At 44.6% G+C, this 24,230-nt stretch overlaps 1 protein-coding gene and 1 long non-coding RNA gene across 2 annotated transcripts in view; one reads left to right on the top strand and one right to left on the bottom strand.

Moving 5' to 3' along the window:
• The first annotated feature begins 5,139 nt into the window (after positions 1–5,139).
• LOC111766212 (uncharacterized) lies at positions 5,140–10,109 on the top strand. Its single transcript, XR_002798313.3, has 2 exons — positions 5,140–6,242; positions 9,430–10,109. It is a non-coding gene; the product is annotated as an uncharacterized lncRNA (long non-coding RNA).
• Positions 10,110–22,171: 12,062 nt separating this feature from the next.
• The window catches only part of CNBD2 (cyclic nucleotide binding domain containing 2), a 58,523-nt gene continuing 56,464 nt past the window's right edge, over positions 22,172–24,230 (bottom strand). The window contains exon 12 of the mRNA XM_058286995.1: positions 22,172–22,676. Coding sequence (XP_058142978.1) covers positions 22,358–22,676 — 319 coding nt within the window. The 3' untranslated portion in view covers positions 22,172–22,357. The remainder of the gene's footprint in view (positions 22,677–24,230) is intronic.

Below are 24,230 nucleotides of genomic sequence, written 5' to 3'. Positions count from 1 at the left end.
CTGGAGTTATGGGTTTTGGATAAGAATACCACAGAGGCAAATGCCCTTCTCATCACATGTCGGGGATAGATGCTCTCAAGTGACTTGATCACCTTGATCACCTGGCTAAGGTAGGATTTGCCCAGTTTCTCTCCTGTGAGATTATTTGTTTCCCCCCTTTCCATATTCTTCTCTTTGGAAGCAAGTCAGTAAGTGCAGTCCACACTTAAGAGGCTGCAGGGATTAAGCGCCATATCCCAGGGGTGGGGAGCTATCTATAAACATTATTAGGGATTCTTCTATAAGGAAGATTTGTCTCTTTTCCCCACTTATTTGCTTATTGTTTATTTACATCGATATGGTCTCATGAATATTTAGTTGATACTTTGCGTTATCCTTCAGTATTACATTGCTTATTTGGTTGCTCAGATTGTGCCAGCTTTGGCCCTTGGGAACTCTTTCAGGTTGGCTTCTGTGTTCCTTTGACACCAATTGTTTTTGCGAAGTGTGACTTGAGTTCCACTGCTTGCACTGAGATGATTTCAAGTGGAACCAGATGGACATTTTCAAGTTGTAATATTTATTTTACTATATGTCAGGAAAACATATAACTGGCATATCAAATTGTGAATATCACAAGTACTATAGAAGGCTAATGTAGCTATGGCTGTGTGGAGTCAATTCACAGAAAGTATTAAGAATGGTACCTGTGGTACATATATATGGAGGAACTAGTAAGGTCATTTGGGAATAATCCAAATTTAGGAAACTTTCTACTAGGGCAGAACCAAGTCCCAAATTCAAGGGATGATGATAACAAAGATGCTCATGAGCAGACTCTTTGGGACACACACACACACACACAGTTTCCAGGGCCCTGCTGCCAACGAGGCCTGCCTCAGTGCAGATGTGTGCTGATGTTGGTGGGTAATGGATGGATGCTGCACTGTATTTTGCACTGTGTTGTTTCCAGAGCAAGCTGTGTGGGTGGCTTGCAGCTCAGCATCATTCCCACTAATGAGCTTGGAGAAGTTGGCTTAACAAACCCTGATTGGTGTCACAAGCCTGTCCTGTGAAGTTTCCCAAGAAGTGCTAGGGAGCGTCATTATTTTTACTTGTTTTCCCTGTTTTATCCTTGATCTGAGATGGCCAGAAGGGACATGGCAGATTCGGCACTCAGACTGGCAGCAGCCCTGGCTCAGAGTCTTGTCTGGGTCTCTGGGCCCATCCCCTAAGCCAACTCAGAAGTGAATTGGAGCATTTAGCCTGCTCCACTTTGCCCAATCCTGAGACTTGACCCAGGCCCTGAATTTGACTGAGCAGTGACACCCCAGAATCTCTGGCCTGATCTGAAACAGGAATTCCTTCAAGAAAGAAATCATTTAGTTTCCCTGCTTCTAATCTGAGCTATGGTGGCTGCTGGCTGTTGTTTTCCCCCTAGTGCCGTTCCCAGGCAGCTCCAGTCTTGTGACCCAAGGTATGTTCCTGGTTCGTCTGAGAATTAGACAAAGTACATAGCCTCACTGAGCCTCAGTTTCCTCATCTGTAAAAGGAAGACAGTGGTAGTACCTACTTTACAGGATTGCTGTGCAAATCAAACAAGATAATATATGTAAAGTGCTTAGCACATATCTGGCTCATAGCAAGTGCTTGATAAATTCATTCATTTTTTTTCAGCACTTATTCATGCTTACAGCATGGGTGCTGGGGACAAGAAGAAGGAAAATAATAGTAAATTAATGAACAAAGTGAAGTATATAAAGTCAAGCCCTTAGTACAGTGCCTTGTACAGTGGAAGTACTCAAAATATTATTATTAAGAAAATAATGACATGTGATGAATGAATGAATAATGGAAATAAATAGAGTGACTGATGGTAACTGGAAGAGGGCTCTTTGTGATAGGAAGGTCAGGAAAGACTCCTCAAGAAAAAAGTTTGGAGCAAAGACCTAGAGAATGAGAAGAAATATAGCTTTGCCAAGAGCTGGAGAAGAGCATTCCAGATAGAGGGAACCACATGCACAAAGGCCCTGAGGTGTAGAAGAGCTTAGAGAATGGATAAAACAGCAAGGAAACCAGTGAGGCTAGAATATGACAGAAGGGAGAGTGTCTGAGATAAGTTAGAGAGGAAGGCAGAGGGCAGATCACAGAGGGCAGTAGGCCATGGAAAGGAGTTTGGATTTTGTTCTAGGTATGGTGAAGGGAAGTGGCTGTGAATCAAGCAATTGGGCTCTCGCCTACCACATGTGAGATCTGTGGTTCAATTCCTGCTGCCTCCTAAAGAAGACAGCGAGCTGGCGCAACGGGCAGGCACGGTGAGCTGACACAACAAGATGACCCAACAAGATGATTCAACAAGAGACACAAGAGGAAAAACATAACAAGAGATGCAAGAAAGCAGGGAACGGAGGTGGCTTAAGCAATTAGGTGCCTTTCTCCCAAATCCGAGGTCCCAGGTTCAGTTCCCCAAGCCTCCTAAAGAAACAAATAAGATGAACAGACACAGCAAGTGCAAACGATGAGGGGGTGGGGAGAAATAAATAAATCTTAAAAAAAGAAAAGCCAATGAAAATTTATACAGGTGGGAAGCAGTTTTGGCCCAACAGATAGGTCGTCCGCCTACCACATGGGAGGTCCAAGTTTCAAACCCAGGGCCTTCTGACCCATGTGATGAGCTGGCCCATGCACAGTGCTGATGTGCGCAAAGAGTGCTGTGCCATGTAGGGGTATCCCCCGTGTAGGGGAGCCCCACACGCAAGGAGTGCGCCCCGTAAGGAGAGCCGCCCAGCATGAAAAAAGAGCAGCCTGCCCAGGAATGGCGCAGCACACATGGAGAGCTGACACAGAAAGATGATGCAACAAAAAGAGACACAGATTCCGGGTGCCGCTGACAAGAATACAAGCATACACAGAACAAACAGCGAATGGACACAGAGAGCAAACAAGTTGGGGTAGGGGGGCAGGGAAGGGGAGAGAAATTAAAAAAAAAAAAAAGATTTATACAGGAGAGTAACGAGATCTGATTTCCGCCCTGACTTCATCAGGAGTCTTAAGCTTGGACCAACCGTTTAACCTTTATTTCCATGTCTAGCATTGTATCCGAAGGAAATAATCAGGGAAGAAGATGTGACTCAGGTGATAGGGCCTCTGCCTACCATATGGGATGACCTGGGTTCGATCCCTGGGGCCTCCTGGTGAAAAAGAAGAAGACAGAGCATGCCTGCATGGCGAGCCAGTGCCCATGTGGTGAGCCGAGTGCCCATGTGAGTGCACACGTGACAAGCCAGTGCCCACATGGTGTGCCAGTGCCCACGTGGTGAGCCAAGCACCCATGCAGGAAGCCAAGTGCCCATGCAGTGAGTCAGTGCCCACCTGAGTGAGTCATGCAGCAAAATGATGATGCAACAGAAGAGAGACGAAGGGGAGAGTCAAGGTGAAGCACAGCAAAGACCAGGAACTGAGGTGGAGCACTTGACAGGGACTCTCTCTCCATATTCAAGGTCCTCAGGATTGCATCCCATTGAATCCTAGAGAGAAGACAAAAAGAGGAATAGATAGAGAAAATCACACAGCGAATGGACACAAATAGCAAAAAGCAGGGCGGGGGAGGGGGAGAAAAAAAACACAAAGGAAATAATCAGAAGCCTCCACGAAGCATGACAAGTCACAAGAATGTCCTTTACAGCACTAATTACACAAGCTAGAAATAGAATTCTCAACCTTTCTTACTTGACCTACCAGCAGTGTTTGACACTGTTGATAGCTCTCCCTTGAAATACTATCTTCATTTACTTCCAAAAGAGGATACTACACTCTTATGGTTCTACTGCTCCTCTGCCTCCTTTGCTGGTTCCTCCTCATCTGTCTGAGCTCTTATCATTACTGGATCTCAGGGCTCAGGCCTCAGATCTCTCCTCTCTTTCCATGTACTCCTTGGTTATCTCATGCAGCCTCACAGTTTTAAAGACATTTAGGTGCCGATGACTCCCAAATACATATATCCAGCTCTATCTCCTCTGAATGCCAGTTTCATAAATCCAACTTTCAACTTCACATCTCAAACAGGCCGCTCCAGCTTACCATGTCCAAAACTGAACTCCTGATACTCCCCTCAGAATCTCGTCTCTCTCATTTCAGTTAATGGGGACTCCCTCCTTCAGTCCCTTTGGCCAAAAGCCTTGGAGTCATCCTTAATTCCTCTCTTTCTTTCATTTCTTACATCTGGTCTGTCAGCAAGTCCTGTTCGCTCAATCTTATAATATATCCTGAATTCAACCACTTTTTGCCACCTTTGCTGCCATCACCCGGGTAGAAGCCACTAAGACATCTCACCTGGATGACTGCAATAGCCTACTAACATATCTTCCTGCTCCTTGCCCCACTTCTGCTCTTCTTCACACTTCTTCAAAGTCCTCCAATTCATTTCACTCAAAAAATCCAGCCCTAATCCTTCCTTTGCCCTTCACCCTACATGCCCTAGTCTGTCCCCTATACTATTTCCCTGCTCATGCTGCTCCAGTCTCTTTGCTGTTCCTGGTACAAGCCAGGCCCCCATGCTTCAGCTTCAGGGCCCCTGGCCTGCTGTTCCCTCTGCCGGGAAGGCTCTTTCACCAGACATCCCCAAGGCTCATTCCTTGTCCTTCTTCAGGCTTTGTCAAAAGTCACTTACATTCTACAAAATTCCACACACCCACACTTCATATTCCCCTTCCGTTTGTATTTCTCCTTAGCACTTTTGCTATTTGCCCTTTTATACGTTTTTGAGGATCCTGTTTTCTCTTTTTCCTATTGAATATGAATTTCAGAAGAGCAGAAATTTTCTTTTTTTTTTTCTCCATTGTTGTGTGCTCGCTGCTTAGAACAACACTTCGTGGCATTTAGTTGGCGCTCAATAAATAGCTGGTAAATGAGTGAATGAAAGCTTGGAAATAGCCTCCTTGCCCAATAGGAGATATACGCATGGGGGATTCTTCAGCCGGTAACAATTACGGTCGCGAAGGACAACCAAGGAGAGAGTCCTGAACCCTCGTAACATTCGCAATCGTCCTTCCCCAACCCAAGCCGGAACGTTGTAGCCCCGGAACCTTGTTTCGCGGGTTCCGGAGCAGAGTGTACTTCCGGTTCTTCTTCTCGCTCGCCCGCGGAGAGAACTGCCAAGTCAGTTCCGGCAGAGAGCGCGGTGAAGAGCAGAGCGCGAATCCCCTCCCCGGGCCCTCCGGCCTCTCGGCCCTCGGGTGGGTGAGCCGGGGGGCCCGGGGGTGGTGTGTGGTCCTTGCCCTGCAGAGACCCAGAGCCCTCGCCGCGATTGCTCACTGGCCCGGACCAGGCCCTGAGGCAGCGGCGGAACCCTGCTCTCCCTTCCCCCATGATGTTCTGAAGGCAGCGGTGGCGGCCTCGCCCAGCCTGGGCCCCACCCGCGGCCAGATTTCCTTGCCCAAAATTGTCGGGCGGCGGCTTAAGCCCCCAGCGGGCCACCGAGGACGCGGCCCCTTTGGGCGGCGGGCGCGGCGGGGAGAGAAGAATGGCGGCTACGAACGAACGCCACGGAGGGCCGTTAGGCACCTCCAGGGCCCAGAAGGCGCGCCTGCGTGGACTCAAGTTCGGTCACCTCTATAGGCCGTGGAAGCGTGCAGATCCGGGATCTGAGGTGATCGCTCAGTCCCGGTTGGACAACATGCCGCTTGCCCCGACAACAACGGACAAAGGCCTTAACGGGCCTGGAAGGTGAGCGGAAGCCTGGACAATGGCGGGTGGAACGGTTAGCGGCCATCGGGCGGCCAGTGATCGTTCTACCCGAACGTGCTTGATATTTGAAGAGAGAAATAGTAGAATAACGTGCAACATTTGGGCAACAAGAAGTGTCCACAACCCTTTGGGAAGATTTACTGGCCATTTACAGAAGGCCTGTGTATATAATATGAAAAAGCTGCTCTCAACTTTTCCCCCAACCTTTTAAAAGAAAACTTATGCTACATCTAGGCTTTCTAGATGAAAAGAGGTTGCCGACGTATGATAAAGTAGAGTTAGAAAATCACATGTTTTGTAATGAGCATCTATTTAAAAAAAAAAAATAGAAAAATATCTTCTGGAAATGACTTGGAGATGGAATTTAGACTGCCTCTGGAAGCGACACCGGGAGCCACGTACATCCATGTTTTGTGGGTTAGAGGAGGTGAAGCAGAGAAGGCTGAGAAGAGGATGAGAAGATTCTTTGCCAGACTGGTCATATTTAGAAGATATTTTCATATTGTAACCATTGTTCTGTATGTCACTTTATTCCTCACTACCCTATGTATAGTTGACAATACTAAGTACTTTTTAAAAATATCTCTTCCTAGATGTTCTGAAGTGCCTGACGTACGTAAAAAGTAGAGGTAGTAAAAGAACACATTTTGTAAATATCTTTTTGTTAAAATTCATATAAAATATTATGGGGGGTTTTGGAATAGCCAAACCACCTCTCTGAATAGTTCACATTTTGTGCACTGGTTTGGGGGTGGGGGGATAAGGAAGTGCAAGGGCTCTATGCTAGTGTGTTTAGAATGAGGCAAGATTAACCATTGTCCCTGTGTTCCCGCCCGCTTTTGGTTTTGTACTTTGCTGTGTATATAATGGACAAACACGTCCTAATTTACATCTAGTCTTCCAGATGTTAAAAGAGGTTGCCAGTGTATGAAAAAATAGTAAATACATTTTGTGTTAAAATTCCTAGGAAAGATTGTCTTCTGAAAACTTGAGCATTATAGCCCACAAGGAGGGATGTGGAGGGAGGGATAAAAGGAAAGGGTTTTAGACCAGAATGTTCATATTTAGAAGACACTTTCAGATTATAACTTGTTAAATGTGTGTTTAGTCAAGACCGCTCTGTATATAGTGGACAAAATAAGTCCTTATTTGAAACATCTAGTCTGTCTAGATGTTTAGAAGTGCCCGACGTATGTTAAAAGTAGAAGTAGTAAAACATTATTTTGTAAATATCATTTTGCTCAGTTTCATAGGAAATACTGTCTTTTGGAAATAGGTCGCTAAACCGTCTCTCTGGGTAGCATACTACTGCCTATATATTCATTCATTGATTTGGAGGAGGTGGGAGGGAAGCAATTGCAAAAGGTAATTTGCTAGTATGTCCATACTTGGATAATTTCAGGCAAAACTTTTCTGTTATGTTCTTTGCATTTTGTTTGGTTTGTATATAGTGTATATAGTGGACAAATGAGTCCTAATTTTGCAACATCTAGGGGTTCACAGTATATGACAAAGTAGAGTTAGTAAAATTAGCATGTTTTGTATACTTTGTGTTGAAATTCATTGGAAAGTTTGTCTTCTGTTATTGACTTTCGGTATGAATTTGTTCAACCACCTCAGAGCATTGCACTTGCCTGTACTTGTCCACTGAACTGGTGGTGGAGAAAAGGGAATGAGGAAGGAGTGGTTCCAGGCCAAGATGGTCATGTTTAGGAGATACCTCAGATTATAACCTTGTTATGTGTGTTCAATTTTATTTAACATTATGTATGTAGTGGACAAGTAAGTTCTTATTTGAAATATCTAGTCTTTCTAAATATTTTAGAAGTGCTTGATGTGCTTAAAAATAGAGTTAGTAAAAGAACACTGTAAATAGCTTTTAAAAACTGGTGGGATATTGTCTTTGGAAATGGAACTGTACTCTTGTTCTTTGGTTTGAGGGAGGTGGGAGGGAAGAAAGTGCAAAAGGTGTTTGCTAGTGTGTACTAGAAAATTTCTGATCATCTTTTGCCCTGTATGTGCATTCATTTAAATTTGCTGTACTGTATATATTGTATATATACTGGACAAATGAGTCCTAATTTTACAATATCTAGTCTCTAGATATTAAAGAGGTTGCCAATGTATGACAAAAGTAGAGTTAGTAAACTAACACATTTTGTACACTTTGTGTTAAAATTCATAGAAATGCTGTCTTCTGAAAATGGCTTTTGGAAATGAAATTGTAAAACCACATCTAAGTGACATGTGCCTGTAAATCAGCCACTGGGTTTGTAGTAAAGAGAAGGGATTGGGAGAAATGAAGGGCTCTAGACCAGAATGTTTCTATTTAGAAGACACTTTCAAATATAACCATTGTTACATGTGCATAGTTTATTTAACACTACTGTGTATATAGTGGACGAATTAAGTCCTTATTTGAAACATCTAGACTTTCTAGATGTTTAGAAGTGCACAAAGTATGTTAAAAGTAGAGGTAGTGAAATAACATTGTAGATATTGTTTTGTTAAATTTCATATGAAAGATCTTTTGGAAATGGAGTGGTTATACTATGTGCTGTTTCAGGGAGGAGGGGGAAGGAAGTGCCAAGTGCTCTAAGGCAGTAAGTCTGTAGTTAGATAAGATAAACCATCATCTGTGTTCTGTGCATTTTCTTTTACTTTTCTGTGTAAATAGTGTATATAATGGACAAACTAGTCCTAATGTTATATCATCTAGTCTTTCTAGATGTTAAAGAGGTTGCCAGTGTATTACAGAAGTAGAGTTAGTAAACTAATGCATTTTGTACTTTTTTTTTTGTTAAAATTCATAGGGAAGACTGTTGAAAACGACAGAATTAAATTTGTGAAAGCAAAATTGTTCAAAAAAAAAAATCCCCTCTAAGCATTGCAAATGCAAACCACTAAGTTGATAGAGGTCAGAAGGGGAAGGATTATAGGCCGGAATGTTCTTTTAAGAAGACATTTTTGGGTTATATCCTTTATTATGTGTGCGGTTTATTCAGTGCTACTGTGTGTATTGTGGACAAGCTTAAGTCCTTGCTGGAAACAGCTAGTCTTTCTAGATGTTTAGAAGTAAACAACATGTTAAAGTAGAAAGTGTAAAACAATACTTCAGATATGTTTTCTGTTAATACGTAGGAATGACTATTTGGGGAATGGGATTGTTAAACTAGATGTCTTGGAGCAGGATGCTGATGGGGTGGTGGTGGGGGCAGGGAAGGAAGTGCCCAGGGAAGGTTCTTTGCCTGTGAGTTGTGAGACAAGTTCAGATTGTCTGACCATTGTTCTCTAGGCATTTTAGTTATTACTGTGTATTACAGGACAAGACCTAATGTCCAAAGTATGTAAAAAATAGAGGTAGTAAAATAATCCCTATATAAAGGTTCTTGTGTTAGTTTTAGGATGTACTGTCTTCTGGGAGTGACCTCTGTCCATCCACCTTGAAATGGTGGGTGAGGAAGATGAGGAAGGGCAAAGGGAAGGGCTCCTTGGTAGTACTCTATATCTAGAAGACAGTTGTAGATTATAACCATAGTTCTATAAGTACATTTTTTGGTAAAAATACCTGTGTTAATTGCAGATATGGTTCATACTTTACTTCACATCTAAGCTTTTTAGATATCTTGAGGTGACAATGTATGATAAAATGTAGAGCTAGTGAATTAATGAATTTATAAATATCTTTTTTTTTTTTTTTTTTAGTTAATAGAAGCATTTTTGACGTGGAATTGTTAAACCACCTCTGAGCAGTATGCACCAGGACTTGTTCATTAAATTGGCTGCAGAAGGGCAGGGGGAGGGGTATATGCAGATGTGTTCATATTTCCATTTGAAGCTAACAGTGTGTGAGCATCTCTTGGCTATACCATAGGAAAACATTGTTAATTCAATAGAAACATATGTTCTTGCTAATAATTCAATATAGATCTGATAATGAATTTTCTTAGAAGCATTATACTTATTGTACTCTTGCTTTTGTCTCACTTTAACTTGAGCATTATTAAGGGAGCACAGTATTTGTAATTCTGCCAGTATCTATAGAGGCCTGTTGATATTTTTGTCCCCAAGAAAGGAATACATTTTTTTCCCGCTGAGATGGTGTCATATATTCTTGGTCATCACAATATCTCATGGCTTTGGGGCTGTGAGTTGGTAAATATTCATGATGTGTGATAAAGCATGATACATTCTGTGAGATCTTGACTAGATAAAAATGTATGCTCCGTTGTGTCTATACACACACAGGACCTAAAGGTTATGTCAAACTAAACTGCTTGTGATTCTGGATGACTTTTGTGTTCTTTGCTTCTTGTGCTTTTCAGTTTTCTATATTGCACAATTAAAAGTTTGAAAAAAAATAAATGTTACTTTAAAAACCTTCATGAAGCCTCCTTTTGCTTTATGGAATTAATGTAGCACACTCCACAAGCACAGTCTTCACACCCTCCCATCGCCTGTATGTTTGCCCTGCTGGGTGTTTTGCTGTTCCTGAAGGTTAACCTTGAATTTAGGTGGTTCCATACCTTGCTCATGCTATTCCTTTTGTTGCTAGTGCCTTTACAATTTTTCACTTAGCAAAATCATTCTTCAGGGCCCAACTCAGATTCTAATTTCTACAGAGCCCTGCATGTAAGAACCTGACACTCTAGAATTAAAGCATCAGAACTGAATGCCAGAAGTTATGTCCTGTCCCTTGCAGCCCCTAGTTGTGCCTCTTGTGTATGGAAACCATTTGTATAGTAATTTTTACCTGAAAGTCTAGTGGTTGAGTTCTAGCTTTAATTTCTGTAAACACAAGATGCTTCATGACACCTGATACATAATGGGAGCTTAGGAAATGTCTGTTAAGTACAAAGGAGGTGAAAGCTCAGTCTTTCAGATTCTTGTCTTATATCACTACAACAGGCACTGGTTGAATACTTAGCTCCTCCCAGGCTGGAAGTTCCTATCGTGGCTGACCAACCAGGGGCAACAGGTCAAATGTAGCACCCCACCCCCAAATCAGGCACGGAGAAATTCTCTAATGGAATGCCAGGGGATTCTTATTCCCAACTTTGAGGTTAGGCATAAGAACTACTGCCTCAGCATGTGGGGATGTGGTACTTCTGGTGATTCCCTGGATGCTGGTGGTGTAACCAGGACAGGCATGGAAAGCACCTTTGGTGCCTGTCTTTTCTTCTGTTGATGCCCTATAAAGATTTTAGCTAACTGGCATGGACTCAGGGAGGCACATATGCCCAGAGTCCCTGATATGGAAAGGGAGAACCAAGTGTCCATCCAGTCCACATACTTGGACAGCTCATCCCAGGATGGGACCCACCTGTAAGCCCCAGATCCACCAGAGCTAGAGTTAAAAGCTGAACACGGTGACCCATGCAGATTAAGGTAGATTCACCCATAAAGGCCCCAGCTCTGGACACTGATTTCATTTCAATTCTGTAAACACCTGTTACGACTTCTGAGGCAGGCCCTGGAAAGGTAGAGGTTCCCCCAGACTCTAACGGGGTAGACCCAAGACACAAGGTCAGCTCTCAGAAAGGTAGTCCTGCGCCACCGGGGCGAAGGCCCTAGGGTTCTATGGGACAGTGAGGTTCTTCAGGGGACAGAAAAGTGAGGTCCAGAGAGGGCCAGACCCTGCTTGGATCACACTACATAGGTGGGAATATGTACTGCCAAGAAACAGCGCTGGATGAGGAGCCAGAGGCTTCAATTCTAGTCTAAGCTCTCATTGGCTGGGCCAACTTGACCTCAGCTGGGCCTCCTCCTCTATAAAATGAGTGGTTTGTTGTGGCTGGTTGATGAGGTCTACCTCCCCAAATCAGATGCTGTGCCTTTCAAAGCCACAAGTTTCATCAGCTGCAGAGTCAGGGCCAGAAGCTATAACCATTCTTTACTAAAATACCCAGGGTCCTTGGAAAAATGGCTAATTTCAGGAGTCGAGCAGGGAATGTACAAGATCCTGAACTATCTTGAGGCAGAATGCTCAGAGAATAAGGGAACCTGTTAAAAAAAAAACACAAGCCGGCTCCAAGTGGCTTTCACTGGCAAATCTGAAAATTTGAGCATCAAAATATAGAATAATAATAACATTACAATACACTGACTAAAATGGAAAGCCTTGAGTCCAATGCTGATTGAATAAATTCATGAATAAATGGAAAGTTTAATGAGGAAGGGAAGAGTTAACATAGTTTCAAAGTACCTCCTCACAAGACGCTCATTAATTAAAAAGGAACAAGTAACAAGAATAACTTCCCAGGGAAGGGAACTTGGCCCAGTGGATAGGGCGTCTGTCAACCACATGGGAGGTCCACGGTTCAAACCCCAGGCCTCCTTGATACATGTGGAGCTGGCCCATGCGCAGTGTGATGCGCGCAAGGAGTGCCGTGCTACGCAGGGGTGTCCCCCACGTAGGGGAGCCCCACGCGCAAGGAGTGCGCCCCATAAGGAGAGCTGCCCAGCGCAAAAGAAAGTGCAGCCTGCCTAAGAATGGCGCTGCCCACATGGAGAGCTGACACAACAAGATGACACAACTAAAAGAAACACAGATTCCCTTGCCACTGACAACAACAGAAGCAGACAAAGAAGATGCAGCAAGTAGAGAACAGACAACCCGGACGGGGGGCGGGTGGTGGTGGTGGTTGAGAAATAAATAAATAAAAATCTTTAAAAAACACTTCCCAGTGGAGATGCCACTTTAATCCAATAGGCAAAATTAACCACAAGTAATGGGAAAATTGACATCTTGCACTACCTGAAAGGAAGCAATGAGAACACAGCATCATGTCTGTAATTTCCTGCCAAAGACACATAACCTCAGTCTAATCATGAGAAAATAGCAGACAAGCCCAAATCGAGGAACAGTCTACAAAATAAGTGTCTTCACTTATTCAAAAATATCAAGATCATGAAATTCTAAGACTGAGAATTTTATCAGACAGAAAACAAAACGGCATGACAACTAAATGCAATGAACTGAATCCCTTTGCTATAAAGGGCATTGGAAAACTGGTGAAATTTGAATGGGGTTGGAGGATTCGATGGTTGTAATGTGTCAGTGTTAATTCCCTGGTTTTGATGGTTGGATTGTGGTTACGTAGGAGAATGTTCTTGTTTGAAGGAAAGAAACACTAAATTATTTGGGTAAGATGGTGTATCAGGTTGCCACTTACCCCAAATGGTTCAGGAAAAAATACTCTATGCTGTAATTCCAGCTTTTCTGTAAATGGGATCATTTCAATATTTATAAAATTATAACCCCCAAAAAGTCCACGACACTCTGTTAAATGTAAAACAGAAGCTAAAAAAATGTATAGGACCACATTATTACTAAAGCCACTAACCACATGTGGCCATTTAAATTTATTAAATTAATAATGGAGTCCTCAGTCACACTGGCAACATTGCAAATGCTCAGTAGCCACATATGGCTCATGGCTGCTGTACTAGCATGCAGGTATGGAACATTTCCATCATGGTAGAAAATTCTACTGGGCAGTAGTAGTAAGGCATAGTTCCATTTTAATATTTATAAAAATAATAGAGATGGGTATGAGTATGTGAACTTCAAGGAGGACAGGCACCAATTGTTCAGCAGGGTATCCCTGGGGAATGAGATTAGCTGGGCAAAGTAGTGGAACACCTTCAATTCTCATCATATATATTTAAAAATAGAAATTATGGGAGATTAAAATATTTCAAGAAGTTTTCAAATATTTATATATCTACCTACCTACCTCACTATATATTTTAAAGCATAGTTTAGGAATTAACTGGTGATGTCAGTGAAGTTTTGAATGCCTTTCCCTGTGATGAGGAATTATAAAAGGCCAACTTAAATTTTAGGGTTCTACCAAGAATGCTTGAGCTTTTTTGACAATGCCAATTTTTAACCATAGGATAAGAGATCATGGAAGGCTGAGGATGTTTAAAAAGAGAAGCAAGCACAGGTTTGGAGCCAAACAGACCCAAGTTTGAATTTTTGCTAGTTCCTACAGAACTAGCAGTTTGACTGGACATGTTACTCACCCCAGAGCTTCGATCTTATTTTAAAAGTGCGATCATGGGATAAACCTTTGGAAAACATGATGCTGGGTGAAATAAGCATGGCACACAAGGGCAAATATTGTATGAGGTCACTTAAATGCACAACGTAGAAATAGCAAATATGCAGGGATAGATGTAGATTTGAGGTCACCAGGGGGTAGGGGAGGGGGAAGGGGGAGTTTTTGCTTGGTAGTTATAGAATATTTGTAAATGATTTTTTTTTAAAGGATGATATTGACTTTGCATGAGCATTATGAAGTGCCAGGTACTGTTTTAAGTGTTTTACATGTATTAAGTCATTTCAGCCTTCAATCGTTTTTCTTTAAATTGTCCAAAACCACACACCTGATATTTACCCCCAAGTGTGCTTCTCTCACAGCCTTCCCTGTCTCAGGAAATGACTAATCCACCTCCCACTTGCTCAAACCAAAACCTCTGGTGTCATCCCTGACACCTCTCATTTCTCACATTCAGTCCATCAGGAAACCCTCTCAGTCCTACCATCAAAACACATCCAGGGTAAGTACTCAACTCCTCCACCAGCTCCACGTGATCCCAGCCCCCACAGCTCCAGCTGGGATTACTGTGGTTGTGTCCTGTCTCCACCTCCACCCCTGCTTCTGCCCTCGTGCAAAATCATATTAGTCCTCCAGGAACCTTCCCAAGGCTCTCATCACACAATCGTGACCTGGCCCCCGGCCCCGTCTGGGTCCTCTTTCATTCCACTGCAGCACGCTGGCCTTCTTACTGCTATATAGCCATGCTGTGCATACTTTCCCTCTGCCTGGAACATTCTGCACTTCCTCTACTCACCAATGCCATATTTTTGGAGATGACTTCTCTTGCTACCCTTTACAAATTAGTGGAATCCAGGCCACCTCCAGTCTCTTTACTCTGATTTTCCTTGTCTGTATATTTCTTGTCTATATTCTTTCACCATCAATCCACAATGTGGGGAGTGGACTTGGCCCAATGGATAGGGCATCCCCCTACCACATGGGAGGTCCGCGGTTCAAACCCCGGGCCTCCTTGACCCACGTGCAGCTGGCCCACGCACAGTGCTGATGAGCGCAGGGAGTGCCCTGCCATGCAGGGGTGTCCCCCGCGTAGGGGAGCCCCATGCGCAAGAAGTGTGCCCCGTAAGGAGAGCCGCCCAGCGCGAAGGAAAGTGCAGCCTGCCCAGGAATGGTGCCGCACACATGGAGAGCTGACACAACAAGATGATGCAACAAAAAGAAACACAGATTCCTGGTGCTGCTGATAAGGATAGAAGCAGTCACGGAAGAACACCCAGCAAATGGGCACAGAGAGCAGACAGCTGGTGGGGTGAGGGGGAGAGAAATAAATAAGTCTTTAAAAAAAAAATCCACAATGTAAGCTCCTTGAGGCAGAGACTTTGTTTGATCCAATGCTGTATCTCCAAACCTGACCAGCTACCTCTCCCCAGTGCATATCTGCTGGGTGGAGATAAGCTAGTTGGATTTTTCTGGATCTTAGATTCACTCCTGCCTGCTCCTGTCAGCTTCCCTATTTAAAGAAGATGTGCAGGAACCTGGAAGCCAAGGGACCCGAGAGAGGGACAGAAGACAAGCACTGGCCTAAAGGGAGGAGGAGGAGGAGGTGGGGGAACCCCAAGAGCTGACAGTCACCAAAGCTGATACAGATGTGTACAATAAGGCAGTCAGTGGTGAAAAGCCTTTTCTGTACAAACCCCCAAGCTGCTAGGATCAGTTAAACCGAGAATGCCCCTTCAGATTCCTCTGTGGGCAGGCTGCCTCCCTGCTGGGCTGCAGGGCTCACAGCCCAGATCTACCATTTTATCCCTGGGTGCCCTCTTTCCTCCCTCTCCGGGCATCTGCTTTCTGAGGGTCAAATTCTAAATTAAGTGCTTCACCTGGGTTGCTTAATCTTTATGACTTTTTAAACAGATGTTTTATTATTCCCATATGAGGGGAAAGATTAGGAAACTGAGGCAAAGAGAAATCAATTGCCTAAAGTCACACAGCTGGTCTGGGGTGGAGTGGCGTACATTTAGAGCTCTGGCCCTTAACCACCACCCTAAGCTCTGGGATGCCGGTAAAATCATACACAAGGGCAGGACGGGGGCTGGCTTCACTGGGAGGAGCCTTCTACAAGAGGGGTGAGCAATTCCTCTCCATCCCCACTTTATGCCCAGTAAGATGTCTTCAACAGTAGCATGAGTTTTTTTTTTGTTTTTGTAGATTTTTTATTTATTTCTCTCCCTTTAACCCCCCCCCCCCCCCACCAGTTGTCTGCTCTCTGTGTTCATTCGCTGTGTTCCTCTGTGTCCAATTCTATTTTTGTCTGCGGCACCGGGAATCCGTGTTTCTTTTTGTTGTGTCATCTTGCTGTGTCAGCTCTCTGTGTGTGTGGCATCATTCCTCGGCAGGCTGCACTTTCTTTCGCGCTGGGCGGCTCTCCTTACGGGGCGCACTCCTTGCACGTGGGGCTCCCCTACACGGGGGACACCCCTGCATGGCAGGGCACTCCTTGCGTGCATCAACACTGCGAGTGGGCCAGCTCATCATACGGGTCAGGGGGCCCTGGGTTTGAACCCTGGACCTCCCATGTGGTAGGTGGATGCCCTATCCGTTAGACCAAATCCACTTCCCGGAGCATGAGTTTTGATATCAGGAAGGACTTCCTATTTCAAGATAAAAATCTGCTCTCAGGGAAAGATGTGGTCTCAATTTCTATTGGTGAAGATGAGATGATCACTCTCATTCAGGTTAGAGGACTTGAATCCACCACCTTCCTCATGCGATGAGCCTTCAGGAAGGGAGAAGAGGGGACCAGCCCCTGCCTGCAGCCAGCCACTCTAGATTCCAACTCTCTGGTGTCGGAAGGGACCTGAGGCCAAGTAGGTTACTCTCTTGAAGAGCTGAGCAGATTCTTCCTGTCCAATCGTGCAATACTATATTTCTCTTTTTGCCTTGGCCAGATTTTATAATCACCAATCACCAAGGCTAATGCTTATGCAAATCTATATTTTCATCTTGGTCTTTTTCTTTTTTTCATTTGTTTGTTTCAAACATGTTATACATTTTTTTTAGGAGGTACCAGGAATTGAACCCGGGACCTCGTACATGGGAGGCAGGGGCTCAGCCACTGAGCTATAGCTGCTCTTCTGTTCTTCTTTGTCTTAATTGTCTAATTTCTAATGAAATAACATGTTTCCCTTTCAGCCCTGAATATCAGGAAGCCTATTTGAAAGTCAATGTGTCATCTAATTATAAATTTGAAAATCAATAATTTGAAAATCAATGATCACCTAATTATAAAGTCTATTAGAGCAAATGCTTATGTTTATCCACATTAGCTTCCCCTATTTTCTTTTTTCTTAGTTGGAATTTTTAGTTTATTTTACTGCGTTTTATTGAGAAATGATTTCACACTTGAAATTGTAAGAATGGTTCAAAGAACTCCTAAATACTTTCCACCCAGATTCCCCAATTGTTATCATTTTGATGTGTTTGCTTTGCCATTCTCTCTTTAAATATACACATTTTTCTAAATCATTTGAGAATATGTGGAAGACATCATTTCTCTTAACCACCATGTACTTTAGTGTGTATTTCCCAGGAACAAGGAGATTCTCTTACATAACCACAGAACAGTTATCACAGTATAAGGTCAGCATCGGGACATTTAACATTATAAATGCTATTAGCTCATCCACGGTTTATTTTCAAATGTCACCAAGGGTCTCAATAATCTTCTGGATCCTGATTTTCTGTTGGGTTGGGGAGGCCTTAGAAGTAGCACAGGTGGGGGCAAAACGAGAGAGAGGGTTCAGAACCCCCCAGAGCTGCAAGGCTGAGAGAAAGGCCCAAAGAACACCTTGACCTTCACGTTTTACGGATGACAGGAGGGAAGCTCCAGAAAGGGAAGAAGCCTGGCGAGGGTCACAGAGCACACGCGCGGCTGCGCCCTGCCCCCCCCCCCCCCCCCCCAGCTCTCACCAGTGTCTGCCCCTGCAGCAGTCCTGAAAAGCCGTGTTCCAGCTTCCTGCTGCCTCTTTTATCTCCTGCGGAAACCAGTCACCTAGAAATATTACTCTAGTCTTCCTGGTCTGCTCCGAACCAGTGATTACAAAGTCTGCAGCTCAGCATCCTTGTAATTACGTCCCTTAAATCCCCAAATAGCAGAAGGCATCATGGCAAAATGGCCTCTAGATGTGCTGTCCTAAAAAAGTGTTTCCCGTGGTGGAAGGAAAGATTTTTCCCTGAGTTAATGTGAAACGAATAGAGGATTTCAAGAATGCTTTTGCTTCCAACCCCAACAAGGGATCTTAATCACTTTCTGTAACAAATTCTGGCAATGTCTCCTCTGTTTATTTTTCAAATGAGTTTCTTCATTTTCCCCAAACAGTGGGAGCTTTTAGTGCCAGGGGCTCTATTTTTGGCTCTGGTAGCCTGGGTGTGCCTCTCCAAGTATGACTACGCCTTATTTACATATGGAAAATCATTCCAGAAGGCGACTCCAGTCTCTCCAGCACAGTTTCAGGACTGTGTGCACAGAATGTCTTTTTTTGTAAATAGGTAGCTCATTTGGGACAGATGAGTAAGAGCCGTGCAAGCGAACATGCACCGCAATGCTGATTAAGCAGGCGGGCGCCAGGGCCTGGCGAAAGCGCGTGGGTTTAGCCCGGGAGCTTAGAGAAGGCCTTTGCAGCCCTGGGCCTCGGGCTCCTCACCTGCCCCGTGGGGGTAACGCCGTTAGTTGCCAGGAAATATTTGCCTCTGCAGTGCCTCCCCGGGGGCCTAGCTCACACTGGGCACTCCACGGCCCTTCTCCCTCTTCCTTGGACGCGTCACTCAGTAGGGTCTGCCCAGGTGGGCAGTGATTTCACCTGTAGCCCTGAAAGCAACCTAGTCTGTTGCTCACACTGGTGCCAAGGGCGGTCATATTTGCTTCTTCTGAATTAGCTTCTCACCCAAATAAATCCCAGTTTGCCCTCCCCTGCCTGATTCTGGTTCCTGCTCCACGTTGCAGGGTGGGCACCCAGCCTTGAGAAGCCCTGCTCTTTCTGAAGCTCACAGCCACCTCGTTAATCTTCTGCAGGAGAGCTAGAAGGCTCTTACAGAACCACAAACCCTCTCCACTCTGCCCCTCCCAGTCTTTCAGACAGCCCCCCACCCGTAGCTCCCGGTAACGCTGTGGTGACCTGCCTCTGCTCGCTCCCTCCAAGGCTGCCCCTTAACGTGTCCAGTGATCAGATTTTACTTAATGAAGAGCTTTAGCCAGGCCCTTCCCACCTAAAACACTCCGGGGCGGTCTTTATCACTGATTGGAAGGGCTTAGCCTTCGAAAGCCTCTGTTTCCTATTCCACTGAAGCGGGAAGATAGGCTCTGAATGGTCAAGTCGATCTGATTCAAAGGTTCTAACAACATCCACCATGGATTGAGCACTTACTATGTGCCAGGGACTTTACATCTATAACTCCAATATAACCAGGCCCTACACTGCCCAGTCTCTGCTTGGTCATTGAATTCAAAGAAACAGCAGTACTGCATGAAACTATAATTAAAAGCTATTCAAATACTAACAAGAGAGTGAAAAGACAACTCACAGAATGGGAAAAAAAATATTTGCAAACGATATGGAATAAGGATCTAGTATCCAAAATATATATATATATATATAAAAACTTTTAAAACTCAACAAAATATAAACAACCCAGCTTAAAAATGGGTAAAACACTTGATGTTTCTCTAAAGAAGATATACACGTGGTCCATGAGTGCGTGTAAAGATGCTCGCCATTATTAGGCATTAGGGAAATGCAACCAAAACCATGAGATACCGCTTCACACCCAATAGGATGGCTGTAATTTTTTTTTTTTTTTAAGAAAAATAACGTGTTGGCAAAGGTAAGGAAAAAATGCTGGAGGGAATGTGAAATGGTTCAGCTCCAGTGGAAAACAGTTTGGCAGTTCCTCAAAAAGTTAAACATAGAATTACCCTATAACCCAAGTTTCACTCCTAGGTATATATCCAAAAAGATTTGAAAACACAAACCACACTGCAACTGGTACATGTTTATAGCAGCTCTATTCATAATAGCCTAAAGGTAGAAACAACCCAAACGTCCATCAACAGAAGAACGGGTTAAAAAAACGCTTTCTATACAGTGGAATATTATTCAGCTATAAAAAGGAATGAAGCTCTGATTCAAGCTATAACATGGATGAAACTTGAAAACATTATGCTAAGTGAAAGAAGCCAGACACAGAAGGACATATATTGTATACACTGTTTAAATGAAATGTGCAGAATAAGCAAATCTATGGAGACAGTAAGCAAATTAGTGGGTGCCAGGAGCTGGGGGGAGGGAGAAATGAGGAGTATGGGGTCTCCACTTGGGGTGATGAAAAGTTCTGACACGAGACAGTGATGACGGGGGCACAACATCGTAGATTTACTTAATGCCCCTGAATTGTACACTTAACAACGACTTATAATGGTAAATTTTGTTAAGTGTTTTACATACACAAAGCTAGTCAAATGTTTTTCTCAAGAAAACACCAAGAGAGTAAACGAAAGCTCTCAGGACCTCCTTAGACATTTCTCATCCTCAAGTTCTATCTGTGATATTGGGGCTTCAGAAAAAGCCCTGCACCTTCTCTGCTCTCGCCACACAATGCCCTCACCCCCGGCTGCTCTTCGAGTCGGTTTTCTCACCACTCCCCTAGAAAACTTGTTCTGCCTCCTGTTCTGGAAGCTGTTTCTCTCATTTCCCAGGAAGCAGGACCCAGGGATCTTGGTGAATAAAACCCCCCACCTTGTTATACATCTATCACCTCTTTTAAAATCCCCAACAGCCTTAGCAGCAGAGCTGGAATCTGAACCCAACAGGTCATTAGACCGCGCGGGCAGATGCTTCCTTAGCAAGGTGACTGTCATATGAGATGTGCTCAGTGTGTGTCAGTTCTTCTCCCTTCTCCTCTAGTCATGTTATGATTACTCAATAACCAGCAAGGGCTCACTCTTGCCTAGAGAAGGGGTTGGCAAACAATGGGCCACAGGCCAAATCTGGCCTACCACCTGCTTTTGTAAATATGTTTTATTGGAATACAGTCACACCTATCATTTACATATTTCCTACAGCTGCTTTTGCACTACCTGAGTAGTCATTATCACAGAGACCATATGGCCTGCAAAACCTAATGTAATCCCTCTGACACTTTGCAGCATTTGCCAGCTCCTGGGCTAGAGAATACGAGGGAGAAGAGACCCTTCTTTGAAACTGCTACAGAGAAAGTGCTCAATAAATAAATTTCAGATGAATGAACAAGATGCCCACACCACCATCTTGGAGTCACAGCCCTAAATGCATAGAGATCCATCAATACAGTCAGATACTCCGACTTACCTGGCCTCCAAAACAGGACACTTTGTCTTTGTAGACCCACAGAGAGCTCGTCCAGGATGGCTGCAGGCATCCCAGACTTCTTGGCCATCTGGAGCTAGCAGGGAAGTCGAGATCATTATGTCCATGGCTTCTCTACTCTATTATCCCTGCCCCCACCTGATAGAAAAATTACACCTTCTTCCTCAGTTGTGTGCAACATGAAAATCGTTTTCTTATAAATTCACCAAACAAAATTATAACATTGAATATGCTTTTCCAATTATACTCACCTTTCCCTCATGAAAACCATTGATCTAGTCCAACTTGCCCATTTTACCACTGGAGAAACTGAGGCACAGGTAAAGGGCCAAAGGTGCTCAAGGGGGTGCAGGGAGATGGAAGCATTTTTCGGGCTCTCCTGAGCGCGCAGTGCTCGGTGGCGCTCAGGTGCTCCTCAGAGCCCGCTCCTCGCCACAGCTGGGGCAGGTGAGTGTGTGCGGGGGGGGGGGGGGGGGGGGGGGGGGGGAGGGTCCTGTTCCTGGCCTGGTGGCCGCAGGCCAGGCTTTTGTGCTCCCATGGCCTCTACCAGCCTCCTCTGTGCTCTTGCAGGTAAACTATGGGATTTCCAGAGAGAGAGAAGGAGATTTGGCTCTTGGTCTGAGGTGCTGAGGCTGGGTGGAGGCAGGCCCCTGAGTTCTAGGCCCGGCTCTACCAACGAGGGGGTCTGACCAGGTGAGGGAGAGGCAGCCCCCGATGCAGGGCCCCCGAGGGGCCGAGGAGCTCGCCTGCTGCTGCTGCCCCCTCTACCGCAGGCCACGCGCTCCTCGGCCTTGCCCGGGATGCCTGCTCCCGGCGTCCTGCCCCACCGGCCTCGCCTCTTTCCTCCCCCCGCAGGGACCCCCTCCCCCAGGCTGCGGCCACCGCCCGTGGGTCTAACAGAGCTGGCAGACGGGTGACCTGGAGGCCCGCCCAGCTCACGGGGGTGTGTTGTTTGTCTGACACAGTACAGTCAACAGCTTGAATCGTCTGCTCACGTTTAAAAATCAATGGAATTCATCCACTCAGCTCCCCCAAGTCAGGAGAAACAGGGCCCTGGGTGCTGCCCCCGAGCACCTCTCTGGACCCACGGCCCAGCCCTCCAGGCCCCACAACGCCCACAGTGGGGTCACTCGGGCAACGCGGTGGCCGTCCCGACGTCCTTTATTGGTCCTAAACGAGGACACCCGCATTCTTATACTGAGGCAGGAGCTCTCGGACCGCGGGCCGGGGTGCTGTGATGGTGTGGACGATCCTCAGCGGGGGCAGGTATTTCCGGGGTGCCATAAAAACGGGGAAGTCAGGCTTGGTCTTTTTGTCGAAGACACACAGGTTCAGGAGCCCAGCCTTGGCGGTGAGGAAGCTTTCCTTCTTGGGCCGGCCGGGGGTGAAGGGCGGACGCCGGAGCGGCTTCACCAGCAGCGCCATCAGGTCCTTCCGGAAGACGCCCCAGCTGTTCTCCTTGAGGAAAGCCTGGCACATCTCTTCATCACTGGGGGGCAGACACGGAAGCTCAGGTCCCACGACAGCTCCTCCCTGCCCGCCCCACCTCCTGCCACTCTTTTTCGTTCTTAAACACGCCGTGCCCCAGCACGCCTCCGTGCCTCTCCCCAGACTCCCCTCTCTGCCTCCTTAACCTTTCCTCAACTTTCTTCCCCTAGACCTGCCCTGTCTCATGTGGTGGCGACGAGTCACGTGTGGCTACTGAGACCCGAAACGTGGCCAGTCCAAATTAGAGATGGGTTGTAGGTATGAAATATGCAGCAGATTTCAGAAACTTAGAACAAAGAAGGAATAATGTAAAATATCTCAATAATTTTATATTACACGCTTTCATGATGATATTTTGCATGTGCTGAATTATATAAAATACATTATTAAAATGAATTTCACCTGTTTCTTTTTTACTTGTTTATGATGTAGCTACTGAAAAATTAAAATTACATCTGTGATCATTAGCCATTAGGGAAATGCAAATCCAAACCACAGTGAGAGACCACTTCACGCCCACAAGGATGGCTAAAATGAAAAACACAGATAATAACAAGTGTTGACAAAGATGTGGACAAATTGTTGGGGATATAAAATGGTGCAGCCACTTTGGAAAACAGTTTGGCAGTTCTTTAAAAGGTTAACTAAAATGTTACTGTGTGACCTAGCCATTCCACTTCTAGGTATATGCCCAAGAGAAATGAAAACACATATCCACATAATATACGAATGTTCATAGCATCATTATTCATAATAGCCAAAAAGTAAAAACAACCCAAGTATCCATCAACTGACGAATGGATAAATAAAATGTGGCATATCCACATTATGGAATATTATTCAAACATAAAAAAGAATGACGTCCTGATAAATACTACAATGTGTATAAACCTTGAAAACATTACTCTAAGTGAAAACATTATGCTAAGTCAATCACAAAAGACCACATATTTTATGATTCCATTTAAATGACATGTCTAGAATAAGCAAATCTATAGAAACAGAAAGCATCTAGTGGATGCCTAGGGCTGGGGAAAGAGATAGGAGGGACTGGGAACTGACTACTAATGGGTAGGGGTTTCTCTTTTTAAATAACATTTTACTGAAGTATATCATTCTACATGAACATATATAAACAAGTGTATAGTAAAAGGTATAAGTTTACAAAACAAACATGCATATCATCATACAAGGTTCCCATTCATCTCCCCACAACCAACACCATGCATTATTGTGAAACATTTGTTACAAACTATGAAAAAACATTGTCAAAATATTACTACAAACTATAGCCCATATCTTACGTTTGGTGTATTTTCCCCTCAACCTACTCAATTATTAACACCCTATATTAGTATTATATCGCTCATGAGAGAATGTTCTCATAGTCTGTTAACCACAGTCCAGCTTCCACCACTGGATTCCCTGTGTTATACAGCCCCACGCTTTGTACAATCCATTCACAGTGTACACTCAGTGGCTCTCATTTTCATCACAGAGTTGTGTTGTCATCACTTCAATTTTAGAATGTTTTCATTATTCCAAAAGGAAAAAT

This window comes from Dasypus novemcinctus, chromosome 24 (genome assembly GCF_030445035.2).
Source record: "Dasypus novemcinctus isolate mDasNov1 chromosome 24, mDasNov1.1.hap2, whole genome shotgun sequence".
NCBI classification, from domain to species: domain Eukaryota; kingdom Metazoa; phylum Chordata; class Mammalia; order Cingulata; family Dasypodidae; genus Dasypus; species Dasypus novemcinctus.
The sequence above is the reverse complement of the archived record's forward strand: the minus strand, read 5'-3'. Positions and strand labels throughout refer to the sequence as shown.